Source organism: Pleurodeles waltl, chromosome 8, assembly GCF_031143425.1.
Source record: "Pleurodeles waltl isolate 20211129_DDA chromosome 8, aPleWal1.hap1.20221129, whole genome shotgun sequence".
Taxonomy (NCBI): domain Eukaryota; kingdom Metazoa; phylum Chordata; class Amphibia; order Caudata; family Salamandridae; genus Pleurodeles; species Pleurodeles waltl.
Genome location: NC_090447.1, coordinates 1244500735 through 1244517125, shown reverse-complemented (window position 1 = coordinate 1244517125; position 16391 = coordinate 1244500735). Strand labels below are relative to the sequence as shown.

General features: G+C 43.4%; 1 protein-coding gene across 1 annotated transcript in view; it reads left to right on the top strand.

Moving 5' to 3' along the window:
- The window catches only part of RFC3 (replication factor C subunit 3), a 109552-nt gene that overhangs the window by 14898 nt on the left and 78263 nt on the right, over nt 1–16391 (top strand). Inside the window, exon 2 of the mRNA XM_069205548.1 lies at nt 1461–1598. Coding sequence (XP_069061649.1) covers nt 1461–1598 — 138 coding nt within the window. The remainder of the gene's footprint in view (nt 1–1460; nt 1599–16391) is intronic.

Below are 16391 nucleotides of genomic sequence, written 5' to 3'. Positions count from 1 at the left end.
GAGTAGGGAAGGAAAGGTTTTCTTCGGTTCTTCTTTAGCTGTCTGCTGAATCTTCTCCACTCACAGTATAGCTAGAGAATACGCCTCTCTCCTCAGCAGGTCAAGTTTATAATTAACCATCCAGGAAGAATTTCTTTATTTTCTTTAGGAATAATCTAGGACGAGTATTTTCAAAATAGGAACAGTATTTTCAAAATAAAAAAAGTTTGGGAACGACTTTTCCAAGAGCTTCTGCCAACCATGACATCTGCAGCTGCGATTGTTTGTAGCATGCGCATAATGTACAGTCCAGTTCAATGCATTGTAGTGGAACGTTAAAGCGGGATCGCCATTTCCTTGTTGAGTGAACCCTCATTAGAATTTTGACATTTTCTGGGGTAGATTAGATTTTTTTCTAAGCTGATCAGAACACAGAATTGATGAGTGCTGATATTGACAAAATCCACATTTGTGTTGGAGAAAATATAAACATGGTTTCAAATGAAGTTTAAGGAGCTGCTTCTTTGACTTCATCCGTCAAGGTAAACCTAGGGTACACTGCTTAACCAACAACTACTGGCCCATTTATTTACCTGTACTTCGACCTCCAACTGTCTTCCTTTTTGTATGGTCTAAAAGGTTTATTGGGGATGATGGCTTCTAATCACTTTACAGTTCCTGCCACAGTGTGTTTTATTCCTCATTTTCTTTTGTTGAACCAAACATTTTGTAGAAACTCATATTATTTTACTTTGCCATAACCTCCGAAGATTCCCCCAACATCTGACATAACCAGGGCTTTGATGCAAAGTACATTCATTGTATTGTAATTCTATTGTCACATTGTAACATACAAGGATTTGTTTCATTTTGCCCCTTGGCTTCCACCGGATTAAAGGGTTTGTTGGAAGAATGTAAAAGAAATTGAGCTATAGAAGTGTTTTAGGCCAAGCAGGAAACAAAGATAGACAAGCCATCAGGTTTATAAGGAGTGCCGACCAGCTGGTCTTGCTTGGCTCAAGGAGCCAAAACACAACACAAGACAAGCTATTGTAAGAATTATCATGTAAGGCTTTTAAAATTCAAAATAGCTTTTTAATTTAGTACATCTGGTTGCTTATCTGCACTGAGTGGCATTTATCAAACTGTAAGCAGAAGTTCTCCCTAGAGTGCTAACAGACAATTCATTGTGTGAATTAAACATACACTTGTATCACAGTTTTGTAAACATTTACTATTCTTTTGGCATGTACATATTGTTTAGATTGTACTCAGATTTTATTTCTAGAGAAGTCCTAGTATTTAATTGTCAGGATATAACTTATGATGTAACCCTTTCACACTTTTGCTCAGTATTTGGGAATTTGCATCTTGTTACCCACACTAGTTTTTAAAACTCAAAAATGAGTTTCCCATGAACAGTAAAATTAAGTCTAACTTTGTGAACACAGTTTTCCTTATGGGTATTTTGCTCTTTGCAGGTTCAGTGTGGAGACTTCCCACATCTTCTGGTGTATGGGCCCTCTGGTGCTGGAAAGAAAACCAGAATAATGTGTTTATTACGTGAACTTTATGGAGCAGGAGTGGAAAAGCTGAGGATAGAACATCAGTCAATCACAGTAAGATATGTCTTTTTTTTTTTTATAGAAGTTGTTATGCCATCCATTTACAGGAATGCACTAGTAAAATTCCCCATCTTCTGTAGATTTTGAGTATTTTGTGGTTGGTCAAATGAAATTTTGGTTACTTTAAGAGGTGATCAGTGCTTTGGAACTCAATTTGTCTATTTTTTTCTCCAACTGCACTTGCACTGTCCCATGTTGTAGATGTTCAGTCCCTGCCAGGCCTTTTGATTTTTATTATTATTATTTGTTTTTAGAGGAGGTTATTTATGTTCTTGAATCTTTTAAAGCATCCTTATGGTTTGTATGTATATGCCCTGAAGATAATTTTTTACGAACCCTGTAAACAGAACAGTGTACTACATCAGAACATCATTAGCACAATACATAATGAATAGGATGCAAATGGTGACATTGTCTACAATGTTGAATGTTTTCATGAATGACAGTCACCAGGATTGTCAAGAGTGGGATAGGTGCAGAGATTATGTAGTGATGGGCCTCAGTAGAGAAGGTGGGTGTTGGAGTTGAGCATGATGTGCGTTCCAGTGGTGCTGGTAATGGAGAACATAGTTATTTTGGAAAGGATAGGAGCCAGCAATTGGATGATCACAAATTTCCTGAATTGATAGACAGATTTCCTGAATTGATACACGCCTCGTCCTTGGCCTCCCCCGCCACGAACGCATCTCACCACACCTCAAATCCCTTCACTGGCTCCCCATAGACAAGAGAATCACATTCAAGATCCTCATCCATGCACACAAATCCCTCCACAACACCGGCCCAACCTACCTCAACGAAAGAGTGAACTTCAACATGCAACCTCCAATCAGCCGACCTCGCCCTAGCCACAGTCTCCCGCATCCAACGTACCACCACAGGAGGCAGGTCCTTCTCCTACCTCGCCCCCAAAACCTGGAACTCCCTCCCCACTGACCTTCGCAAAACCAAAGACCTCCTGGTCTTCAGAAAGAACCTCAAGACATGGTTGTTCGATCAGTGACCATCCCTGCCCCCACCCCCCTTCATCCCCCCCCCTCCCCTCAGCGCCTTGAGATCCTCATGGATGAGTAGCGCGCTCTACAATTTTTTTTTTGATTGATTGATTGCGGGTGACCGAGCTTGGTTCAGACGGGAGTTGTTGGCAAATTCAGAGTCAGGCATTTCCATTTTATCTGAATCAAGAAGTGGGAATTTGGGAAGTTTAAAAAATGCACATTGAGCAGAATTGATTACTGTCCAAAGGGGAAAATGATCCTGGTAGTAGTGCTAGGCAGATACATGGTAGTTGGTGGTATCTTACCATGGTGTTTATAAGATGCTTGGCTATCTGCAAAAATAGGTCAACAAGGGGTATTGCTTGGCTAAGCTGTATTGGAACAGCCTATGGGGAGGAAGGAGTAACTTTAAAGAAGCAGGGATCTTGAGAAGTTCAGCATTATAAAGCTGAAGAGCAAAGGACCATCCTTTGTAAAATAGCTGTAACAATCTGAGCTCAGAGTGAAGGTAAAAGCAGATCTATATGAAGAAAATATTTGTGCTATCTTGACAGAAGTGGTAGGATAAGTCGGATAAGCTTGAAATGGATATATTGCCATGGGATGCAAAGAGAAAAGAGGCGTGAGTCTACAACAGTGTTTGAGACTGCTTAAAGATAGGGGAGTAGGCATGCATGCACCACCAATTGATGTTTAAAAAAAAAAAAAAAAGTGATTAGGAGATACTACGGAAAGTGGTCCAGTGACTTGTTGGTGATATGTAGAATGTCTGTTGGTGTTATCATTGTGAGGTGATGGCACTGTATCGAACAGTTGAGGTATGTCAGTGTAGGAAATGGTGGTGAGGTTTGATTGCATGTTTTGGTGATAATAGTTTTATGCACATGAAAGAGTGGGTTTCTATGGAGTTGATCACTCACACTAAAGAAAAACAGATTAAGCATTTATTTTTAATGTTTTGGGAAAGGACGTGAGGATGGAATAAATGACTGTATTTTGGAGCGTGTTATTTGCTTCTTGAGTAACCATGAGAGAGCAAGAGGCTTGATACTTTGCTGGCTGAAAGGTTCTGAGAGATCATAGGCGTTGTTGACAGTTTGAGTATGCTTATGAACCGGACAGGGCATGTTGTGGGAACAAATTCCAATACAGTCCAGTGTGAACTGATGAGCAACTCCGGTTAATTCAAGGGTGAAAATTATGAATAGGACCAGCTAAGAGACTGCTGATAAGAACTTGGTTCACTTTCACAACCAGTGGATTATTGCACAACCTTAATTTGAAACACTTTAGTGTCACATTGGTAAATCAATTGCCTGTGTAGACACAAAGTAAATGACTTCACTCAGTATTTTTTGAGTCTTCATGCAGCACAACCTTCTTATTTACTTCAGGATCTACCAGCCCTATTCATGGCCAAGCCTTAGGCAAGTTTGATAACCTCATCTCTACACGATTAACTGTTATTACCCTTCATATTACAATAGAAATACATGCATCTCCAAAAATAAAATGCCTACCAATTAATTACCTTTTGAAACAAACTCTGCCTCAAAGAATTGCCCTGGGTAGTGTCTCCTTAAATAGCGAGAGCTGGGATTGAGGTCACAGATAGAACGTTTTATTATGGTCCCCTGTCTCTAATATATTAAGTGCTGAGGCTTCTACCCTCTTAGATGTTGTGATGAAAACGGATGTGAAACCCATTATTTGATTGGGAAATCTATACACTTATGAAAAGTAGACAAAATTATGAATTCAGTCATGGGTCATTTTTGTGTATTGCTCATGACTTTTCAAAAGAAGCTAATTGTTGAAATAAAAAACTAATGAAAATAAGTAGGAAACAATAGATAGAAATGTGTGACATTATTTTCATTTGAATTATTATTTTTTTATATTTTTGCCGGAGGGCCGATCTATAAAGTAATATAGCAGTACGGTTGATAGGCTCTTCTCATGGCAGGGATACATAATGTTTGTTGGTTACAGAAAAACACAGAATACCTAGAGGCATCAACCGAGTAACAGCTTATGATCGTTTCTCATTCTGTACCAACTGTGCATCAATTAATATGGTAAAGTCCAATGACAAAAAAGGGGTATGACGGAAACTTATGCATTTGTTAAATGTGCCCCAAGGTAATTGGTTTAGGAATAGTGTTCAAGCCTCGAGAAATCTACTTGCTCGCTCGCTATGGTGACTCAGATTTTAATGGGGGCGAGCTGTTTTTAAGGGTCCACTGGCCTAGTCTGGCAAGAGAGATCCATCTGACAAACAACTGGTGTTCTGGTCGTTCAGAAAATGAATATGCAAAACTGATGTCTAAACTTTGTTTTTATCTTGTCACATTTGCTGTGCATTCAAAGGTCAAATATCTAATGTCTTACAACAAATTGCTGCTTATTTTATGCTGGAGATTGGTGTTTACTTTTATTTCTCTGACTGCAAAGCTAGAAGAATTTTCAAAGTCAACTGTCTGAAAAGCATGCTGTGCAAGCAACATTTAAATGGCTTGTAAATGAACTAAAATATTTCAAAATGTATTTCAGTAGATAGTGTTAGAAATTGGGATTCTGATTGGTAGAGGTATGTACCCTGTCCAAGCAGGAGCCACGATCCTAGTCTGGGTAAGTCAGATACACACTAAAAGCTAACCTGTGCTCACTGGTTGCTTGGCACAGAGCAGTCAGGCTTAACTTAAAAGGCAATATTTTAAGTATGTGTGCAACACTCCAAATAGTCAAATGTTGAAAACACAAAAACACCACACCTTGTTAGACAAATGGAGTTTAATTTTATGAATAAACTGAGACCAGATCACCAAATTCGAATTATTAGAAGTATAGATATGACATTTTAAAGATCACAATGCAGTATAGTGCTTAAAAGCATAAAGCGCTAACCAGGGATAGTTCGGGTAGACCAGGGTGAATCCAAAAGTTGAGGCCGACCGTGATGGAGCACAGGTTGGACACAGTCCCAGGTAAATCCGGCTGAAGTTTACCTACTCCAAATTGAGCCAAGAGTCCTGTTCTCGGGGAAGAAGTTTGACGGGAGCAACAAGAGCGTTGCTGGCGGTGGTTGTTGGGTGCGAAGAGTCGGCCAGTTGGCATGGACAGGCGGATTGGAGCCTCCAGGTTGCAAGCGCCGATGCTTGCTGTACGAAGAGACAAACTTGCGGCGACTCTCACTGATTCTTCGTGCAAGCGGTGTGGTTCCAGTGCAAGTGGCCCCATTCATGAAGAGCCCAAAAGATGGATTTCAGGAGCCACAAACCACTTTAATGTCCCAAGACTGGCTAAAGGGAGCCTCTTGGAGTTCAGGACTGGTTGAAGATGGATCCAGGAGCTTTAGCAGAAGTGTTGGAAGTCTTTTGTGTCACTGCGACTATATAAAACAGGAGGCAAGCCCTTGGAGTATCTTTGGTTCTGGGATGGAGAGATGCAGGTCCAGTCCTACTCACTCCCAGAAGGGCAGCAGGTCAGCTCAGCAAAACAGGAGTCCAGCAGAGTGACAGTCCTTGCAGCAGCACAACAGTTCTTCTTCCTGGCAGAGTATTCACAGGTCCAGAAGTGTACTGAGTTGGTGGTGTAAGGAGACCAGTACCTATACCCAGATGTGCCTTTTAAGTGGGGGAGACTTCAGAAAAAAGCTTTAAAGTTCACAAAGTCCATGCTCATCCTACCTTAGCTCTAGACTCACTATAGGGGGTATGCAGCTCTTTGTGTGGGGACAGGGCCAACCCTTTCATGTGCAAGTGTCGGCTCCTCCCTCCCATTCAGCCCAGAAAGACTTGTCAGCCTGGCGATGGGCCATCAGGAGGTGAATGGCCCATCAGGCACACCTAAGTCTAGTCTCCTAAATCGAGATTTTATTTGTACAGCAGACATGCTGAACTCCGATATTTGAAGGTTCTCTCTTACATGACAATGAAGAAAAAGGTGACTTGGTGAAATAAAATATATGCCTGGGATCAAACAATTTGAGATGAGTTAATAGGTCAAGCGCCTTACAGGTAGGTTGAAATAGGTTATTCAAGTCTCTAGACATGCTGGTCTTAACATTTTTCAGATTCTTTGAGGCCTGGTGTTTATTTGTACAACTCTGAATTGGAGTTGGCGTGGACAGGGGAGGATGGAAATTCCAGAACCAGATGTGGGGGGAAGCCTAGGCGTTTTTTCCACTTCAGATGCTGGCACCAGGTATAAATATTGGACCCTCAGACCAACTCTTCAGTTCACCTCTGAACCTGTGGGTGACCACCCCACAATGGATGCCTTGTACTTCGAAGGACTGCCCTGGTGTTTGAAGCCTCCTTGTCATCTGACAACTGCCCTACAGCTTGAGGCTTGCCTTGCTGCTTGATCACAGGATTACCACAGTGACGCCAAGGGCTAGTTGGCTTGCCTCCTGTTCTGAGGTAAAGGGGCACAAAAAGCTCCAACACCCTTAAACCCACACCTGGATGCTGCTTGAAGTAAGTCTTGCCCACTCAGTCCTGGACCCTTGAAAGTGGTGCTAAAGATGCCCAAACAGCCAAAATCCAGAACTTTGGGCCTGGAAATGTTTTCACTTTAACGTGGTCTGAGAACCTGTGGGAGACCGGGTCCTACCTGCTTGCGGATCTGCCCAAAATGGATTGCCAGTCGGCCTGATTTTAATGTATCTCTCTTCTCTGAAGCACGATATCCTGTTAAGTGGCTCCTCTTCTGAAGTATCCAGCCTTGTGGAACTCACCTCGACCACAACCCGCAGCTTTGTCCTGCTGGAGATTTTTGAAAAAGAGACAAAGTAGAAATCTTTACCACAAATTTGTCCACCTGCTCCCTGATGAAGATGACTCTTTAGACGCTGCTGTCTGGCTTCCTCCGTTGATCGTTACCTTCTCAGATATTTTTCTTCAAAAATTCATCTAAGTTCGAAAGTAAACCGATTCCAAGCCCAATCCATGTCTTGTATCCAAACCTCTCTCAATTGTGGTCGGCCATAACTTTCAACTTTGCCCCGGTCTCGCACAACTCAGTGTCCACAGTTGGCACTTTGATCTTTTAGGCATTGGTTTTCATTACAAAACTTTGAAATGTTATAACTCCTCTCGGGGATGCGGGATTCCTATCGCCTGATGCTGGGATATATTGTTTGGTATCAAGGGCAACAAGTTTTCATGTTTATTTTGTCCTTCGGACAAGTAGGCACAACCCTCTGCAGCATAAACCCTTTGGCTGCCAGTTTACAGAAAAGGGAACTGTTTGCGGTTGAGATAATATGTGTAGCCATATGTTAATGCTGTTCCAACTTGTATTTATGGTTCATTAATGAAAAGCCTTCATTATTAGGGTGAGTGCTGTAAATAAAGATTTTAAGGTCACACTGCACTACTGACAGTGGTTCTAGTAAAAATAAAAAGTGTACACACTTTGAAAAGTTTAACAATATGAGGCTATGTATAATGCTCCCAGAATGTTCTCTGATTGGATGCAAATGTCTGCAGAAGCTTGTAAGCAAGTGTGATGATTCTTTGCGTTCAAAATACAATTTTCAGGTAAAAAAAATGCAAGTAGGAATTTTTTATTTTTTTTGCTACTATGAAATGTTAGCTGCTATTTCTTTGAAGTGTCATTTAGCCAAATGTGTTGATGCATGCTAGTATTTCCAAACAATATTCCTAATGGAAAATCAGTGTAACAATTTTCAACAAGATTATGGGAAGCATGAAGAAAGCCAAGAAATCCAACATATTTTGTGAGTGTTTTGATTTTGTCAATGAGTGTCTTGTTTTGGCATGGCTTTTGTAACACTTTATTTTTGTGAGAGCGGCCAGGCCCTCATCATTGCAACAAACACTGGCAAAAATCAAAAAAAGTTTTTGGTCTCAAAAAGCACACATTGCCACCAGTAGCATCACAAAGGCCCCTCCGGCCCCCTCCAGGGCCCCCCTCAACACAGCACCAGCCATGAGTCCGTCTGGATGACGGGGCACTCCGTATTCTTTGCAGGCCTCCCCCCCCCCCCCCCCCCCCCCTTCCAGTTTTGTTATGCCACTGATTGCCACAGTAGTTCCTGGCACTGAACAATACGACTTTGTGTGCCAATGTGCTCCTTGTGGAAGAGCAGAATGCAATCAGTCACAGTAAAGCCAGCCAATAGATGGATAGAGAGAGAAATAGAAGTTTAATAAAAAAAAAAAATGTCTTTGTTAATGCCAGACCTCATTAGGGACCATATTCTTAAAGAAAGTCACTAAACTGCACCCATGGTATATGTCTTTGAATTTGTGGCTTCTATAAATGCACAAGAACTTTCAGAAGTATACCAGGAAATTGTACTGCTAGAAAATATTTGAACTGTATTTTAGCTCAAGCAAATATGCATGTGTAGATTTGCTCATGTGAAAATCTGTTGAGCGTTTACAAGTTCACTTTCCCTCCAACCACTTTTTTCCCGGCCCTGGAAGAACATCTGCTTCTGCCATTGTCAGGAGTTAATTTCCAATCTTTCTCATTATGGGAAAATATTAGAGAAGAGCTGGTGAAAAGTAAAATTTCCTAGTATCCTAGTAAACATGAAGGAAAGTTTAAATTCTATTAAGAACTCGGAGGCGAGGATTATGCCTTCTTTCTTTATTTCATACACAGCAGCTTCAATGTAACACACAAACGGCTTTTCACATAACACTTGGAGGAAAAAACTACAAGTCCCATGGCCAAGAACCAGGCCCCTTCAAGTCTATCCGGGTCACTCCCCTTGTGACGTCCTTGTTCTTGACTGCGTGAAGGTAGGCTGATCTTAATCTTCCCTCGTTCCTGTTTGGATACTTCAGTGCCTATCAACAAAAGAAGGAACAACCTGGTAATCTAACGCCAACGGATATTTGCATAGCAGTCTAACAGTGGAAATGTGAACCACAATTAAGCACAATAAAACAACTATCTAGCGTCCTAAAACATTTCTCAATCTCACATAAATACTATAAAGCTATTCAAGAAGGTCATTCAGAAAAAACATGTCAACATTACTTATACCTTATGTTGTAAAATTGACGAGATCCTTAGGGTTGGGTAATGGTCTTGATAAGCCAAGGGTGGGAATAATCCTCGCCTCCGTGCCCTTGATAGAATTAAAACTTTCCTTCATGTTTACTAGGAATTTTTTCATTCTATGTCCGGATCGGAGGTGAGGATTATGCCCGTTTGAACATGGAATCCGAAGACCAATCTGCTACATTGGAAGACATAATCAATCTGGCTCCTAAACGGAAAGCTTTAGAGGCCATTGCCCCTCGTACTGAGTGGGCACCAAATGTCGTAACGTTAATCCCCGCCCCCTGCATTATCCACTGGATTCATTTCGCAATAGTGGGGGATGAGACTGCCTTATGAGGTTTCCTGAATGAGATAAGTAATTGTCTCTCCCAGAGGTCTAAATTCCTCCCTCATATGCCTTGAGACGACTCACTACACGCAATTTGGGAGATTTGCGGAAGGCTGGGGTAAGAGACCACCCTCATTTTTTTTTGTCCACCTGGAAAATGTGGAATGTCATGGCATCCGGATCGAACTAACAGCCCGAAATATCCAGAGCACTCACGTTGGATACCCTACGACATGAGACCAGGCATAAAAGTATGGGCAATTTTGCCGATAGCTCCTTGCGAGATAAAAAAGTGTTCAATTGCCAAGACAGAAAGAGGTTAAGAACAAGATTCACATCCCAAAGAGCCGAGTAGCGTGGCTCTGGTGGCAAAGTGAAACATATTCCTCTCATCAGTTTGCAATCCAGAGAATGTTCACCCACTGGGGAGCCATCCAGCGGAAGATGGCCTGCTAAAATAGCTGACCGGTGAGAATTTACTGTTCAGTACGCTAACCCCTGGGAAGCTAAAAAAAATTCAAGATGGGGCCACTTGGCACCCAAGGGATTGTGACCATTTTGAACACACCAAAGTACCCACCTGAACCATGCTGACTTATAACGCTTGTTTGTTCCATCTGCCCATGCCACTGCCAGCATGTTTTCAGCTTCCTCCGATAATCCTGGGGCTCTCCAGCGTTACCTGAAATCCGCCAGGCCATAAGCATCATTCGGCCTAGCCCCACCAAAGGGTGATAGGCTCCCAGGGGGTCCCAGAGGAGATGTGTAACGAGGGGTAGAAGGATTGGAGAATCCCAAGAAAGTTTCAGAAGAACCAGAAACCAGACTTGTGACCTCCAGCAAGGAGTGATCAGGACTACCTTTGCATTTTTGTCTGCACACATGTGCTGTCAATCTTACGATCATCGTGAAAGGGGGAAACGCATACCCATGTTCCGTGGACCAGTCCTGTAGAAAAAAAGCATCCATTGCTATCGCTTAAGGATCTGGCCTCCAACTGAAGAAGCGAGGAACTTGGTAATCCAGTCTGGACGCAATCAGGTCTATCAGGAATGGACCCCAGAGGGTATCCAAGCACCAGAAGACCAATGGGTCCAGGCGCCACAGACTCGTATCTGACCACTGTCAGGAGTACCAGTCCGCTACTGAATTGGAAGCGCCCGGAAGGTATTCTGCAGTAACGGAAACTTTCTTGTTGACACAAAACTACCAAAGATCTTTGGGTAAGTCTGTCAACATCTTGGACTGGTTGGGGGGGGGAGGGGGCGGCAATTTGTTGATTGTATCGGACTGCTGATCGGTTGTCCATCTTCAACAGGACCGTACACAGGACCCGATCGTTTGTCCAACATTTTATTGCAAAAGAACCCACCATCAGCTCTAGGCAATTGATTTAGCTTGCGTTCCTCATCGGACCATTTTCCCCCTGTACAAGAGTCCCCGCAACTCGCTCCCCATCCAGACTTGCTGGTGTCAAATTCTATCACCAGATCGGAATCCAATATGGCTCCGGCTGTTCCAGGCCTCCATATGCATCAGCCACCACTTCATTTCCTCCTGCACTTCGTCTGTGAGGGATACCTTGTCTGTGTAATGAAGGCCTTTGCGCAAGTCAGAGGCCGTTGGGCTTTGTAGGGCCCTGTAACGAAGGGGGCCCGGAAAGATCTCCTGGATTGAAGAAGATAGTTAACCGACCACCCTGGTGATCTGTCGGAGTGAAGTTGAGTTCTTCGTTATAGTGTTCTTGAGTTCCCTGTGTATTTTCACGATCTTTCTCGTAGGAAGGTTCAGAGATTTCTCCACTGAGTCTATCACAAACCCTAAGAAGGTGGTCTGACGAGCAGGAACCAATAAGGATTTGCAACTGTTGATGACTGAACCCAAGTCCTCTAAAAGATTGACTGCCACTTGGAGTTGGTTTGACAAACGGAATGGACATTGATCCATGATGAGGATATCGTCCAGGTACACTATAAGACGAAAGCCCTGAGCTCTCACATGTTCCATCACCGGCTTGACGACCTTGGTGAAACACCAAGGAGCCGAGGACCGGCTGAAAGGAAGGGCCTTGAACTCGTAGACTTGACGTCTCTACTTGAACTGCAGAAACCTGCAGTGAGGGGAAAATATCGAAATCGTCAGGTAGGCATCCTGAAGATCCAAAATACCACCCAGTCATTGGGTCTCAGGAGATCCAGCAGAAGATGGATGCTCTCCATCTTGAAATGGCGGTACACTAACCAACCATTGAATTCCCTGAGGTTGATTGCCGGACATTGCCCACCGACTTGTTTTTCCACCAGAAAAATATTTCTCAAAAACCGTTGTCTTGGCTATGGCATTCTTTTGCAGAAGATCCACCACCTCCTTGTCGATCAAGGCAGCTTGATCTTCGGCAAACTGAAGTGGGCGTGGGGAAAGTGGCTTTATTAGGGTACCATAGAACTCTATGCAAAAGCGATGAATGGTTTGCAAAACCCATGCTTCCGATGTGAGCCTTTCCCAATTGTGTTTGACCATGCCTGCCTGCACCCCAGATCTAAGTGGGAAGAATTGAAGAACCTTACCTGACTGGGCTTGAAACTGTAGCCTGGAGGAGCCTCTCGAAATCCGACCCCTGTATGGTCTCCGAGTGTTGAAGAATTCCCCTTGATGGGGCGGATCTTGTGGGCGTCTGAAGCCTTTGAGAGGGCTTTGGATGTAGAAGCGACCTTTTGGCCATGGCTGGCCCTGGTGAAAATTTTTGGGGTGAAAATTTGCTTGATTGACGTTTGTCCCTTCTCCAACAAGGTGAACGTCGCTACAAACTTGCCCAGTTCCTTTATAAAGGGCTCCCCAAACAGCCCCCCTTGGGCCGCGGGGCCTGCCTCCGTCGATGCCAGATCGCCTAGCTTGGGATCCACCTTAAGGAGAAACAAATGCCATCTTTCAGTGGATAGGGCGCAATTGGCGTTACCCAGAAAAATTATCGCTCTTTGCGCCCAGCCGTACAGAGTCTACGGCGAAATGGGGGAATTTGTGGCTTTAGCCTCCTCCGCCAAGTCAAGATTCTTCGTCAGAGGCTCACTGACATCCAGCAGTTTATCCTGCCATGAACGCCAGGATCTATCAATCCCTTTTTTAGGGTCCTTGAAGTATTTTTGAAGGAAGGTGGCCATGCGGGGACCCAGTTCGTGAGTTAGTGCCACCTTCCCAGGACGGGAAGGGCGTGGGCATTCTGCTTTGAGACAGGCCCTGACCTCCTTATCCAAGGGCTTGGGGAGGCGGCTAGCCACTTATTTGGCTACTTTATCGGTAGGGACCCACTCCGAAGAGCGAGAATGGATGAGATACTCAGGTTCAACCATGTCTGACACAGGCTCTGGGACCTTGGGGTCCTCCAGGGACAAAGGGTGCCAAGGGCGGGATGATCCTGCTTCATCCGGTGAATACCCGTCATCTGATACAAGGGGTAACTCTAATGGGCCCTGAGGGTTGTCTTGGGTAGAATAAATAAAGGCCTTCTTGAAGGAATCCAAGATATTGAGGTCTGCAGGTTTTTCCGCTTTGCACTTCTGAGGCAGGTGTTTGAAAAGGGATGCCCCCAAGGAGAGGTCGTCCAGGGAACCCTCTATGGGTAGGGAGCAGGCGCAGGCCAATTCAAGCAAATGGCATTCAAAAGGTTCCATTGCTACTGCCTGGTGTATTGAGGCATCCACCGCTTGACCAAATTCATCATCTTTTGGAAGCACCTGAAGGGACGACTCCTCTATATATTCGTCTCCCATCTCCAAAACAATGTATAAGACAGAGGTGCAAAAAACTTGTGAGCTGCCTGAGGAAAATTTTAAGCTACCAAGTAGCAGGTTTATTAAGCACCAAGCGCCAATCAAATGGAATCCTCCCTGGGGCCCCCACGCCCTTTAGATCTATAGGGCAGAAATTTCTGTGAAGAGTTTCTGCCTGGGCTGGGCCCCTTAGGCAGCCACAGTGTGACAAAATGCCTAACAGAATGCGCTTGGCAGGTGTCGGGGGGGGGGAGGATAGGGTAGAGGAAAAACCTGCCTTACACTGATAAGGATTTGGCACTAAGTGCCGCTCTGTTCAGACCCACATGCCGTGGGCGTCAGGCTTCCAGGTGGCTCAGGGAGAGGAGGCATGTGCAATTGAATGTGTGACGCGGATGTCAGTTTCAGTGTCAGAAACTGATTACGGGTGTCCGATCAATATGCCCCTAGCGGCAGGAATGCCGCACTGCTCTGTTACGACCCCAAGACTTAACTATTGCCACGAGAGCAACACTGAAGTGCGTTTCTGTGGCACTGATTAGGGCTGTGAACGAGCCCGCTGTAAAGAAAACACTAATTCAACATTCAAAACCATAGAAGAGAAGAAAAACGTGTACCTAGTGCTCGGTAGCAGGAAAGAAAGAGGATGTCACAAGGGGAGTGACCCGAATAGACTTGAAGGGACCTGGTTCTTGGTCATAGGACTTGTAGTTTTTTTCCCCTAGGTGTTATGGGAAAGTAGTTTGTGTGTTACGTTGACGCTGCTGTGTACGAAATAAAGGAAGAAAGAAGGCATAATCCTCGCCTCCGGTCCTGACATAGAATCCTTAAAACATACAAGTTATTAGGTTTGCAGACTCAAAGGCATTCCAGATCTGGAACTATTGCATACTGCTTCCTCCATCCCCAGTATGTAGATCTGCGGAAAGGTGGCAAAATAAGGAAATTGCTATAGTAGGGATTGAAATTGCAAATATTCAAGCCCTATTATAGTAGTAGCCCAAGCATAATCAGAGAGGCTATTATCAGAGCTCTTACATAATGAGATTGCTGCCATAATTTGTCGCCGCACTACATGCCAACAAAGGGACAAGTAGATTTAGGGCGCAACCTGTCCCATGGACAAGTAGATATTTTATTAAATTCCACACCCCTGTCCTCTTCTACTAATTGAAATATATTCATTTTGGTATCAACTTACTTATTGAAATTGTCGCTTATTTATCTAAATTGGTGTGGGATTTTTCTTTTATTGTGTCTTCACTTTATTACTGTTTGTGTGCTGCATAAATACTTTACACCTTGTCTTTAAGTTAAACCTGACTGCTTTCATGTATATGCTATCAGAGGGTTAAGCACAAGTAAATTTAATGACCTTTGTGTTTCACCCTGACTGGGATTGTGGTTGTTGCTTGAGAAGGATCTTCATCCCCTCAATCAAAAACCTAATTTGCTACATTCCTAGATAACGAAACTCCATCACCCTTAATCTCTTAAAATATAAGAGTTGAACAAGACTATTGCACACTTATTTTCCATTTTTAGAAAGTTACTTTGCATATTTTGAATGGAAAATACCTTGGGAATGTTTGAACTCGTTCTGATTTTGTGGCTGTTCTCGACATCCTCCGTGACATTACCCTAGAAACACCCATCTTCTCAACCCTTTTATATGTGCGGTACTGGAAAATGCCTGACTGTATGATTGTTCCTCAGTTCATTTCCGAAGATGCTGATTCTGTGTCTCCATCTCTAATTTGCTGGCCCATATGAGAACTTTTTGGTGCACTTCCGTGCCAGGTGTGTAAGATGTTATGTGACTCTGGTTGACGGTTATGTAGAAATACTTGTCTGTTGGTGACATGGTGATAACATGCAGTTGATCTTCAATTACCGGTCGCTTCAAGGCTCCTGCAAGGGCACCGCCATGTATACAATATTAATGTTAGCATTTTACAGTATTTACACCATGGCCTGTTAATCATACATGCTGTGTGTGGGTGATAGTTATTCAGCTTTTTTGCTCATTTTGATTATTTGGATAAAGAGGGATCTCTGTACAACTCACATACTGGAATGATGAGTTGACAATTGTTAGTAAGTAGTTGTCTTCCAGGGGTGTGGATTTTGTTAAAAATTCTACTTGCCCAAGGGACCAAAAGTGACAGAAATCTACTTGTCTTGGAATAAGATCAAATTGTCCCAGATTTTACCTAAATAATTTTGATGGGTGATACTTTTGTTTCCTTCATTCACACGCACCATAGCCTTACATATCCCCATACACCTGAGGGAGACTCAAATGTTCCATATCCCTTGTCCTCCACTCTTACAGTATAGGCTCATTTTCCTTCCACTTTACTTCACTATCCTACAATGTAGGCTTCATTCCTTTCATTGCCATTTTCTTACCACATGTTTCATGGTTGCTTCATGGTATCCCACTCTGATTCCTGCAATTTCACTCATCCACTGCTAGCCACATTCCTACTTTTCCTCCAATTTCTAGCCACCACAAGCATGTTCCATCTATTCTCTCTGCTGTGCTGCTCTCATATCACCCACGACATGCTCCCTATTCGTCTACCCTCTTAACACGCACTCCATTCCACTTCAGCTCCTCCCTGTCACCGCAAGCTTAATTTGA